Raw genomic sequence first — 12,185 nt, forward strand, 5'->3', positions numbered from 1 at the left:
AACAGTACAAGTAGTTCTTGACTTAATACTACAATTGGGACCAGAATTTTGGTTGTGAATCATGACAGTTGTAAGTTGAGACTCCCACATGAACAGACTTGTTTTGATAATTGTTTTTATGGTGGTCATTAAGCAAATCACATTTTAGGTCCGAATCTATTCTCCCAATTGGGCATTTTGTGGATCACACATTGGGGTCACATGACTGTGGGATGTTGAAACCAGTTGTAAATCTGAGCCAGTTGCCAACTGCTTGAAATATGGTTGTTACTGCGGGGAGGTAGCACAACATTTCACAACTGCCAGAAGGGTTTTACAGGCTATATTGTGTCCCTTCCAAGGCCTTTGTAACAGTCAGTAAATGACCGGTTGTAAGTTGAAGACTACATGTGCTATAGCTACTACTTGTATTTTACAGTAAAATGAAGTTTTTAAAAAGGAGAGGCAAATTAAGGAATCTTTTGTGGAATCATAGTTTGAGAATCATTACTGTTATAAAACAGCTTAGTATCCAAATTTCTTTCCTAGTAATTATCTGGTCTATGCATTAAGAAAATATGGGAGGATTTATTCATAGTCCCACTGGTAGCTTCAGTTCACAGTACAGTGGACAAAAGTACAGCCTTCTCTAATGAAACTCCAATTATGAAATTTCTTCTAAGTATATGGCTTTCCCCCAGGGTTATTGTGTTTTAACCAACTAAAATATACCTATCCAATCAATATTTGTAAAATAAATGTTTAGAATCAGACAGCCCTGGTTGCTTTTTAAAACTGCTTTAATTTGTGGCATTTTTATTGTCTTGGATTAATGGTTTAATCGTGTTACTTTTTTGTATGCCATTTTGTCTCCTTTGGGAAACATTGCAGTCTAAAACAAAAATAAGTATTAATATTAAATGGATTTTTTATTTTCCACTGTGTGTTTTCTACACTACAGTTTTAAAAGATTGCTTAGGAAATGTTGCTGCCTTATGTGCCTCAGATGATGCATTGGTGTAAAGTGAGCAAGATCTTTATAAAACTCTTGGAAAGCTTCACTTGAACTGTTCTTCTTATATTATGTATCAGATTACACATGAAACATTAATTTTAATGGGAGAAAGGAAAAAACCATAATTGTCTAACTAAAATCAAATTGTAAAAGATTCGATTTGATCAGCTTGTGTTTCAGACGTACTCTTTTATTGACTCTATACTAATCTCCCATATATTGCTTTCAAATGTTACGGACAAAAGATAGCCATCTTTTGGTTGCCAGGGGGCTTAAGGTTTTTCTTGGGAAAATGTTGATATCACATATTTGTTTGCTTATTTATGATAATAGGTATGCCCAAGTTATTTTTGTTGCCAAATCATTAGAATGTAAAAATAATTTTTTTTAATAAAAATCTTTTCTTTGTCAGGGCCAGCAGTTGTTCCTCCTCAGTATTATGGAGTTCCTTGGGGCGTGTATCCAGCCAATTTGTTTCAACAGCAAGCAGCCGCCGCAGCAAACAGCACTGCCAATCAACAGGCTGCATCACAGGCACAACAAGGACAGCAGCAGGTAAACCAGACAGACAGACATGCCAAAATATTTCTTTGCTTGTATATTTTGACATCTAGCAAGCTATATATTCTGTGTGTGGGTGTGGTGTGGTGTGTTGGGGAAATACTTCTATATGGCTTGATATATTTCTTAGATGTAGCAATCCAAAACCTTTGATTGAAGTGTATTTCATTTTTAGGTTGGTCTGCAAGTTTTAGTTTCTATAAACCATGATGTTGACTAAACTTGATTCTTGAACCAGAGATACTTAAGCTTTTTTTTCCCTGTTCACCAGTTGAATTCATATAGGCATTATGTTGGCTTTGTGTGTGTGTATGCAATACCCCACAGCAACAAAGATCAAATCCAGAAAATGGCAGAAAGCCAGAAATAAACCAACCTGAAGGATGACTTGCTCTAAGTTTTACCTTGGAAATAAGTTGGAAAGCTATTGATTTCTCTCACCTGGTCCCTACTGTAATTTATATCTGAAAGGATCACAGAGACATCTGATGCCATTAGCATGCCCTGCAAAATATTTGTGGATCACACTATTTCTCATTTCCATAGTTACAACTACCATACAAATTTAATGATTTAATGTTATATAGGTAATAAGTTGCTGTATTTTTTGGAGTATAAGATGCACCTTCCCCCCCTCCTAAAAGAGTGTGGAAATGTTGGTGCATCTTATACACCGAATACAGCCATGTTTGGCCTCCCGAAGCCTCAACCCCGCATCCAATTTTTGAGAAAAATGGACTGTTTTTCACAAAAATGGAGGCTTTTTTTTGTCTTCCCTCAGCCCCCAGCAGTACTCTGCAGGCTTCAGCAGGACTGGGACAAGGCAAAAACGGGGGCATGTCTGCCTTGCCCCAGCCCTGCTGAAGCCTGCAGAATGCTGCTAGAGGCTGAGGGAAGGCAAAAACTTTTTTTTCTTACTTACTTCTTCGAACGTTTGGTGCGTCTTATAGTCTGAAAAATACGGTAATTGAAAGATAGTTAGAATGTGCCTTTAAAATTAATTTTTAAATTTTGTTAATGATCACTACTATTAACCTATTCACTTACTTCATGATTAATTGGAAAAACACAGGAAATGTGCATATGATAATGATTTTGAGGCAAAACGACTGCATCAGACTTTGGTTGCACTAGGCCTTAGGACAGAATTTTATGAGCGACACTTCTTGTTTCATCTTGTTTCCTATAACACATCAAAACTGAGAAATTTATTTATTTCTCATGAGGATAGTTAATAATAATAATTGGATATATATAACTTTAGACAAAAATGCTAAAAATAGCATTTGCTAAATGCTATTATTAAAAACATGGCAGTTGAAAATAGTTATCTAGTAAAAAATTATAAAAAAATAACTTTGACAAAGAAGACAGAACATTAAATCATGAATAATGTATATGGACACTTCCCCATCCTATGAGAATATACAGGCAAGACCAATTGTCATTTTCCAGAATTGTTATTGAGGTCACATGTCAGATTAGTTTATTAATCTTTTTACACCTAATGCCCTTTTTGTGATTTACCATATTGTTTGTCCAGTTTCATCTGAATAACAGGTTAAAGATTCTTATTATCTATAATTTGAAATGTTTGTAGAGTAAAAATACAGTCCTCGGGAGTTCAGTCTGATCTGTACTGACTGTGATTGACAAACTGTTGACCATGGTTAAAAGTACTGAGGTAACTTTCACTTAAACAAGATGTGCTAAGTAAGAGATCATTATGATCTGTTAACAAATCTTTCTATATGATTTTGAGCCAACAAGCATTACATCTGCAATGATCCAAGAGAGTAAATATTTCATTAAACCTAGTAATCCTAATTTTCTGATAATTGCAATTTTAAGAATGTTAAGAAACATAATATAAAGGCTGGTGATGGCTATAAAGATGGAATTCTTACCTGTTTGCCATGCTTACCTACTGCAATGTGTGGAATTTAATTCTTTGCCATTTCTTGAATTATATTTAGCAGTATTGGATTCTACCAAACTTCATGTCTTGAACTTGCACCTCTTATGCTGTATATTTTCTACCAAAATAATTTGCTCCTTTTGTTTATACATGCAAAAAAATACAACGAAAGCCATTGTTGGTCTTTTGTAGGTTCTTCGTACTGGAGGTAATCAGCGCCCCCTTACTCCCAACCAGAGTCAGCAAGGGCAGCAGGCAGAGTCACTTGCAGCAGCTGCAGCAGCAAATCCAGCTTTGGCTTTTGGTCAGGGTCTTGCCACCGGCATGCCAGGTATATAACGATGAGTCCAGAAAACTAAAAACAAACTCAGTTTAAACATCCTGAAATCTTGATGTTATCTCAATAGCCTATTTAGCTGTAATTTCTTTATAACTGTTATTTAGTTATGAATGAATAAAACTCTGAAATGTGATTTTCGCCATGTTTATAGCTGTCAGGATCAGCACAGAAGAATGCATTGGGAGAAAAGCAAAGAGTTGGGAATGATATTTAATGTAGTAGCGTAGTTCCAGCCCTCTATCTTAGGGTGTTGTATCTATACTATCTCCCCCCAAATTAAAATTCCCTAGTTCTAATCTCCCACTTAATAGGGTTGGAAAACTAGGGAATGATAATAATGTTCATGTAAAAAATGGGCCTTAATTTATTTCTGTAGTTTGTTTTCTGCTGCAGCATTGGGTACTTTCCAAAATATCCATGCCAGGAACCCTCTGAAATAGAAAATGAACCATAAATGAAAGACAGTTCCTATGTGCATTGTATCCAGCACCATTTTAATGTGTTTATCTTAACATGTATGTAGTATTTGTTATAATATGTAATATATAATTTATAACTCAGTTCATCAACATTTCAGAAATGTTATATATATTTTTAAAGTATTCTGCCTTAATCTATATTAATTTATTTAATATCAACATTATATATATTCTTTCCTTTGGTTAACACTAATTTAGATTTGTAATGTATGCATTTCTAAATTAGAAACTGAATTTGCATGCATAGCATTAAGCTTTGCACTGCTGATAATGCAGCTGTTTCTCCATAGCGCTGCTTGGAGAGTCCAAGGAAGGGTTAACACAGCCTGTTTGCCCATGGACTGAGTAGATTTTTCCCCTCTGGCCACACCTCCTTTGCCTCTTCTGGCTCAGTTTTAAAAACTCAGTCCGCCCGATAGGACTAGTTTTGGGGAACCCTCAGCTTTGAGTAAATAGACTGGGTTCTCCAATAGTATTTTTAGAGTATTTTATGTGTCAATAATAAGTTGTTATTAGGATTTTTCCCCAGGTTTTATTATTTTGACTTTTTATTTTCCTTTTCTATTTTTTACCAAGAAGAAGATTTCCAAAAGTAAGGCTGAGGCAGCGATCGGTTCCACAGCTGCTTAGTCGCAGCTGGGGGAACAAGCGAGGCCGCTTGTCCGGCGTCTGCTGGCGAGCGCAGGGAAGGACGGCAATCCCCGTGTTTCCCTGGTCGCTTTGGAGGAGAGGCTTTTTAAAAAAGCCCTTGCTTCTCCAAACAGCGTCTTTTGCCGATCGGGAGAGCGCCGGCCATTTTGAAAAGCGCTGCTTTGGCGCGCTTTTCGGCTGCAGCCAATAGGAAGCGCCTGGACCTTAAGTGAGGCTTTTGGCGCACAGAAGAGCCGGCGGCCATTTTTTGGGAGCATTTTACCCACTGGAAAGCAGCAAGCAGCAGAGCCTCTCCGCCTCAAGCAGATAGCCGCGGAGGATTGCGAGGGCTTGCCTGGGTCTCCAGCAAGCCTGAAGTTCCCCAGCCACCCAAGGGGAAGCGGCAAGGAGTGTCCTGGTGCCTGATCCAGCCTCCCATCTGAGTCTGCAGACGCTTCTGGAGCCGTCGGGCCAGCGTCCACTGCCCTTCCCTCAGCAGCGACCTCTTCGACTCAAGATCAACCAAGGATGGCTGATGAAGGTTTGGAGCGAAGGGAGGAGCTGGCAGGGCCATCTGCAAAGCGCAGTAGGCCAGATCCCTCAGGCCAAGGGAGAAAGGGAAACAAGGGCGCTGGGGGGAAAGCTTCCCACTCTTCAGCTGGGAGCAAGGCCCCCAAAATTCAGGGGGACAAGGGGCAGGACTCCCTAAAGGACAAGTCTGCTAGGCCCCAGGTTCCTTCTGCACCCTTACCAAGTGAGGCTGGGCCAGTTCCTTCCCCACCCATTCAGAGGGAGATAGAGCAGGGGGAGGAAATGGGAGATAGATCCCCATCCTTCTGTGATAGGGATTCCATGTCAGGATCCCCTGCAGCCTCTCTGGGTTACCCAGGTTCTCCTAGCTCTTCAATCAGGGAGGATATCCCCTCCTTTCAATGCTGTTTTCATGCAGAGGATCATAGAGATCCTCCTAGGGGTGCCAGGGGACAGGCCTACGACCAATCCAGGCCTGTAGAGGACAAGGGCCCAGCTATGTCAGCAGAAATGAGGGATCTCATCACGCAGGCTATTTCCCAGGGTGTGGTAGAAGCCATGAGGCTACAGGAAGGCAGGGGTGGCAAGGCCTCTAGGCCTGTTCGCCCCCTGGGGGAAAAGCGGACCAGAGTCCTCGATTCCCCAGGCACTTCTATCACCACAGAGGTGTCTACATGGGAGGAGGAGACTGCTGAGGAATTTGCTCTCTCGGAGGATGACGATATGCCTCCAGACAAGCCCTCCTTCACAGGCCTCTTTAAGCCATCCTTATTCAAGGCCATTTTACACAAGGCCAGAGCCTCTACTGAGCTTGGTGCCAAACCTAAGGACAAGGAAGTCCCCTCTACATCCCAGGACCTCATGGCAGGGCTGTTCAGCGAAACAACCCCTGACCCAGAACTGATACCAGTCCCTGACATGTTCATGGAGGTTATTCAGCGCCAATGGGCGCAGCCAGGTACCCTGGCCAACCCCAGTGGCGCAGACAAATCAATGTGGCCCCTAGAACCTAGACTGGAGGATGTATTGAAACCTCCAGAGGTGGAGGCCCCTGTGGTCTCTCTGACCTCTAATTCTAATCTCCCGGCCGAGCTATTAGAAGGGTTAAAGGCAGAGGATAAGAGGGCAGAAAAGGCTTGTCTCAAAACGCACCAGGCGGCTGCCTGGGCGATCAAAACATCCACTTCTGCCTCGTTCTTTACGAGGGCATCCCTATTATGGCTGCGCCAACTCAGATCTCAACCCCCATCTGAAGCATCTCGTTGGCGACATGATCTTAACAAGATCATTACGGCTGTGGAATATGCCTCTGATGCATCCCTGCATGCAGCGAAATTCGCCTCCAAGGCACTAGCGTCTAACATCACTTCTCGCCGCCTGCTTTGGCTCCGGCACTGGCAGGCGGACATGAAGGCGAAGTGGAAGCTGGCTTCAGCTCCATTCAAAGGGGACAACCTCTTTGGGGATTCCCTAGAGAAATTCCTAATTGACACTAAGGATAAGAGGAAGATTCTCCCTTCCACCTTCAGGAAGCATGACAGGAAAGGTCAGGGCTCGTTCAGGAAACAGGCCTTTCGGGCACAGGAAGGTGCCCAGGCCTCCACCTCTTCCTATTCCTCTCAGAGACAGTTTAACCAGTCCTCTGACAGGTCCCAGGAACGAAACAACTTTTCTTCCAGGGGCAGACAATCCAATCAAGGGTCCTTTCGGAAGCCCTTTCGTGGGGGCTCCCACAACCGTCAGTTTAGACGTGGGAAGTGACCGTCTGGGGTCTCCTCCCATCGGGGGCCGCCTGCAATTCTATGCAGACCGTTGGGAGGAAACAACCTCGGACAAGTGGGTCTTAAACACCATCAGGAGGGGTCTAACCTTGGAGTTTCTATCCTTCCCTCCGCGAACCTTTGTTCGCTGCCCACTATCCAAGAACCCTGTAAAGAGGGCTCTCATGCAGGCAGAAATAGATCATCTTCTGCAGATCAACGCAATAGAGTCAGTTCCTCCAGAACAGGAAGGGAGGGGGTTCTATTCCATTCTCTTCCTGGTCCCCAAGAGTTCAGGGGGGTGGAGGGCCATTTTAGATCTGAAGCGCCTGAACAGACATCTGGCCTACAAGCGCTTCAAAATGCAGTCTCTTCAGTCGATCCTAAGCTGCATGCAACAAGGAGATCTGCTCACCTCCATCGATCTCAAGGAGGCGTATCTGCATGTGCCCATCCATCCCGCACACAGGAAGTTCCTGCGCTTGTGTTACAACGGAAAGCACTTCCAATACAGGGTGCTTCCGTTCGGACTTTCTTCTGCACCCAGAACGTTCACGAAGCTTCTTGCAGCTGTGGCGGCCCACCTGCGCAAGCTTCCAGTCCGCCTGGAGTGCTATCTGGACGACATCATCATCCACTCAAGGACTCATCAGCAAGCGGTGAGAGATGTAAACATCACAGTTCACACCTTACAGGACCACGGTTTTTCCGTAAACATGGAAAAAAGCAACTTGACTCCTGCCACACGCATACAACACCTGGGCGCCATAATAGACTCAGTATCTTGCCAGGTGTCCCTGTCTCCGGAAAGAATCCGCAACCTCAGGAGCAGAATCCGGTTGTGTCGCAGGAACAGGTCCTGGCAGGTAGTGCAGCTATCCCAACTGTTAGGGATCATGATTTCTTGCCTCAACATAGTTCCCTGGGCACGTCTTCATGCAAGGGAACTGCAATGGTTCTTGCTTCCAATGCAAAGAGCAAAGATCAGCAACTCCACCAGGAAAGTTCGCATCCCACCAAGAGTGACTCGGTCTCTGAGTTGGTGGCAGTCTCGAGCAGTGGAGAAGGGTTGCCTATTCAGAGAACCCGACAGGATCGTGGTAACGACCGACGCCAGTCTCTACAGTTGGGGGGCGCATTGCCAGGGTCAGTTGGCGCAAGGCAGGTGGTCCAGCGCGGAGGCAGCCCGGAGCATCAATTGGCTAGAACTCAGGGCAGCCCGGCTTGCGCTGAGGAGATTTGCAGAACAGCTGAAGGGGCACCACGTTCTACTGACCGACAATGTGGCCACAAGGGCTCACGTGAACCGGCAAGGCGGGACCCACTCCAAAAGACTCATGTCAGAGGCGGAGGCCATAGGACGATGGGCAGAGATCCACTTAGCGTCGCTGAGGGCGGATCACATCTCCGGAACCAGCAACGTGAGTGCGGATTGGTTGAGCCGTCAGACCATCGACAACTCGGAGTGGCAACTTCATCCGGACCTGTTCGCACAGGTGGTAAGGAGGTTTGGTCTCCCACAGGTCGACCTGTTTGCCACGGCGGCAAACACACAGCTCCAGCGGTTCTTCTCCCGCTACAAGTCAGCACAAGCGGAGGGGACGGATGCCCTGAGGTCCAGCTGGCCTCCAGGTCTTCTTTACGCGTTTCCGCCCCTCCCTCTGATCCCGCAGGTGATCTACAAGCTGCTGAAGGAGGGGGCGGAGCTCATTCTGGTGGCTCCACATTGGCCCAGGAGATCCTGGTTCGCGGACTTGGTCGATTTGTCTGTGGAACAACCGTGGAAAATTCCTCCAGACCAGGTATCCTTGCGTCAGGGGGCCATCAACCATCCGGAGCCCCAATGGTTGCAGTTAGCCGTCTGGCACTTGAGGGGCAGCTTCTGAAAGACCAGAGCCTCTCAGACAACGTCATCAAAACTATCCAAGCTTCCAGACGTCCGGCCACTACTCGCATTTATGACGCGACTTGGGCTGCCTTTTCTTCCTGGTGCAGCCAACGGGACATTGACAGTGTGGAAGCGTCCATCCCTCAGTTATTGGACTTCCTACAAGAGGGCTTGGACAAAGGAGTGGCGCCAGCCACACTCAGGCGCCAGGTTGCTGCATTATCCACCATCTTAGCCAGACACCAACTTCAATCCCTGAGTCACCATCCTCAGGTCAAGAGCTTTTTGAAGGGGGCCTACAACATTCGACCCCAGGTGGTGCACAGGTACCCGACCTGGAACCTACCCTTTGTCCTGCAGGCATTGACAGCGGCTCCCTTCGAACCTTTGAGGAAGGTCTCTCTTCGACATCTGACTCTTAAGACTGCCTTCCTCATAGCCATTATTTCAGCCAGAAGGGTATCTGAGATTGCGGCCTTCTCGGCCAAGGAAGAACTGTGCATCATTCACCCAGACAGGGTCATCCTACGTTTAGACCCCGCCTTCATGCCGAAGGTGAATTCTCATTTTCACAGGTCTCAGGAGGTTATCCTCCCGAATTTCTGTCCCAGCCCTCAACACTCCAAGGAGCGCAGGTGGCACAAATTGGACGTACGAAGGGCAGTCCGCATTTACCTGAAACGAACTAAGGACATCAGGCACTCCGAGGCCTTCTTTGTGTCTTTTCAGCCAGGCTCGCTGGGTCGCAAGGTGTCATCTTCAACTATAGGTCGGTGGCTGCGGGCTTGCATTAAGATGACATATGACCTTCAGGGCAAGCTGGTTCCACCTCGTGTAATGGCACACTCCACCAGAAGTGCGGCCACGACCGCGGCCTGGGCGACTCAAGCATCTATTCTGGACATTTGCAGAGCGGCCACGTGGGCGTCTCCCACGGCTTTCATTAGAAACTACAAGATCGATTCCTTTGCCTCTGCCGAAGCCTCGTTTGGACGTAGAGTATTACAGAAGGTTATTGAGGCTCCGGACATTGTCACCTCTTCCCGCCCTGGGACACCATAGCTTGGGCATGTCCCTTCCTTGGACTCTCCAAGCAGCGCTATGGAGAATGACCGTTGTCTTACCTGAACGGTCGTTCTCATGGCGCTGCGGAGAGTCCAAGACCCACCCAGGGTAATTGTTTAGCTCCGAGATTGTATCTTTACACAGGTGTGAGCTGAGGACGTCTTCGTCGGACAAGACCTCGTTTTTAAAACTGAGCCAGAAGAGGCAAAGGAGGCGTGGCCAGAGGGGAAAAATCTACTCAGTCCATGGGCAAACAGGCTGTGTTAACCCTTCCTTGGACTCTCCGCAGCGCCATGAGAACGACCGTTCAGGTAAGACAACGGTCATTCTCTGCTTTTATGCAAACCACAAAGCTGCAACTAGCTACTATGGAGTTTCTTTATTGCATAATTGTAAGATTTTGTAAAACAGTTTAAGGTTAGTGGTAATCCACAGCTATAGTTGCTTTGCCTATGAGTGCAAAAGGGTAACTTCGGGCACTTTTCATTTGGAATATTACATCTTCCTAGCAAATGAATCATTAGATGATATTCAGAATAGAAGGTGAAACTTTGTGGTACTTTTTGTGCAGTATGGCTGACCAAATCAGGTGTTCCCTTGGCCAGTTGAATCATTCCTGTTCCACCAGGATTACAGTTTCGGATGATCATGTAGTCAACCATTTCAGATTTCTGTCAGTTGCTGCAAAGAAGTCTGAGAGCCTGTCAGTTCCTTCTCTCTCCCCTTCAGCCCTTTGGAGCAAATAAGAAATCCAGGGTGCTTTGATCATGGATAGGTGTGGGTTAACCATGCACTCTTTTGCAGTAGGTAAAACAGAACAAGAATACAAAGAAGATGCTTGATGGGCATCATTTTTGTAGTACCGCTTGGTGGAGATAGTTTGAATTTTTAATTGGTCCTGTCTCTACTATTAACTGGATTATCTTGTTCTCATCACACATTAGTGCCTCTTCTCTTATCTAATTAAGTCTGTTGTGTGAATGTTTTCTATCTATGTCCATCCATCCATCCTCTCTCCCTTCCTTGCATTTTCTTGCAAGCACCAGGTCCCCTTTTCTCTAAATATAGTAATCTAACTTGTTACAGAGTCCTTACATGCAAAAAAAAGGAATGATTTTTGCCCCACAAGCATTTGCAGTTGAGATTTGCATATTATATTCAGTTGGTATTTACATATACTGCTGTTCTGGCACAAATTTGCTAGTGAGAAATTTGATCTTGGGCATTGCATAATGTTGGTTTTTGAAGTTTTTTAGAATGTTTTTTTAATTGCATTTAACTGTTAAACTAACAAATAGAAGGCATGGGAACCCTTAGTATTCAGAGGTACAAATATTCTCATATTGTGTTAAAATATAAATCATGCTGCATATAGCTTCATTATGTATCAGTGCCATGTAGTTTCACTCGCATTGAATTCAATTTTAGTTGACAAAGCCAGACTGTTTATAATTTTAAGCATTAAAGAGAGTCTAAGGGAACATAATAGCATTTATTGCTAAGTAAACACATATAGTTCTTCATTACGATAATGGGTATTTATCCATGTATAATTGGAACAAAGTCCTGTCATATTTCCACCTCACCCTCTGCTCTTTTAAAATTATTCTAGTAAAATAAAGATACTAGAGATTTTGTCCAGTAAATTGCAGTTAGATATTTTTGTAAATTTAAACAGGTACATTTAAAAAAAACACGAAAAGAGTTTAAAAGAAAAAAATCCGCATAATTGGCTAAAATACAAGGTCAAAGAAATGCTATAATGATTAAGTCAATGATAAGGTTAACCAATTTAACATTGATTAAGTTCGCCCAGCGATAATTGAAGTGGCTTAGGTAAATCAAGGAAAGATTAAATTCAGTGTTATGAAAAGACTCCAGGAAAACACTGTAAATCTCAATTTTGAATATTTCAAGTGTATTTTACCTGACTTGAGAACCTTTTAGTAAGCAGAATAGACATAAAAAATGATCGGTGCTACATCACTAGCATGCTCATACTTGTAGAATAATTAAGTA

The 12,185-nt window shown here is 44.2% G+C and overlaps 1 protein-coding gene across 11 annotated transcripts in view; it reads left to right on the forward strand.

The window, feature by feature from the left end:
- The window catches only part of PUM2 (pumilio RNA binding family member 2), an 84,770-nt gene that overhangs the window by 41,291 nt on the left and 31,294 nt on the right, over positions 1-12,185 (forward strand). For all 11 annotated transcript variants that reach the window (XM_081943156.1, XM_081943155.1, XM_081943157.1 and 8 more), the window contains exons 9-10: positions 1,407-1,549; positions 3,666-3,804. In XM_081943156.1, coding sequence (XP_081799282.1) covers positions 1,407-1,549; positions 3,666-3,804 — 282 coding nt within the window. The remainder of the gene's footprint in view (positions 1-1,406; positions 1,550-3,665; positions 3,805-12,185) is intronic.

Source organism: Natrix helvetica (genome assembly GCF_964273705.1).
Source record: "Natrix helvetica genome assembly, chromosome: 2".
Lineage (NCBI taxonomy): Eukaryota > Metazoa > Chordata > Lepidosauria > Squamata > Natricidae > Natrix > Natrix helvetica.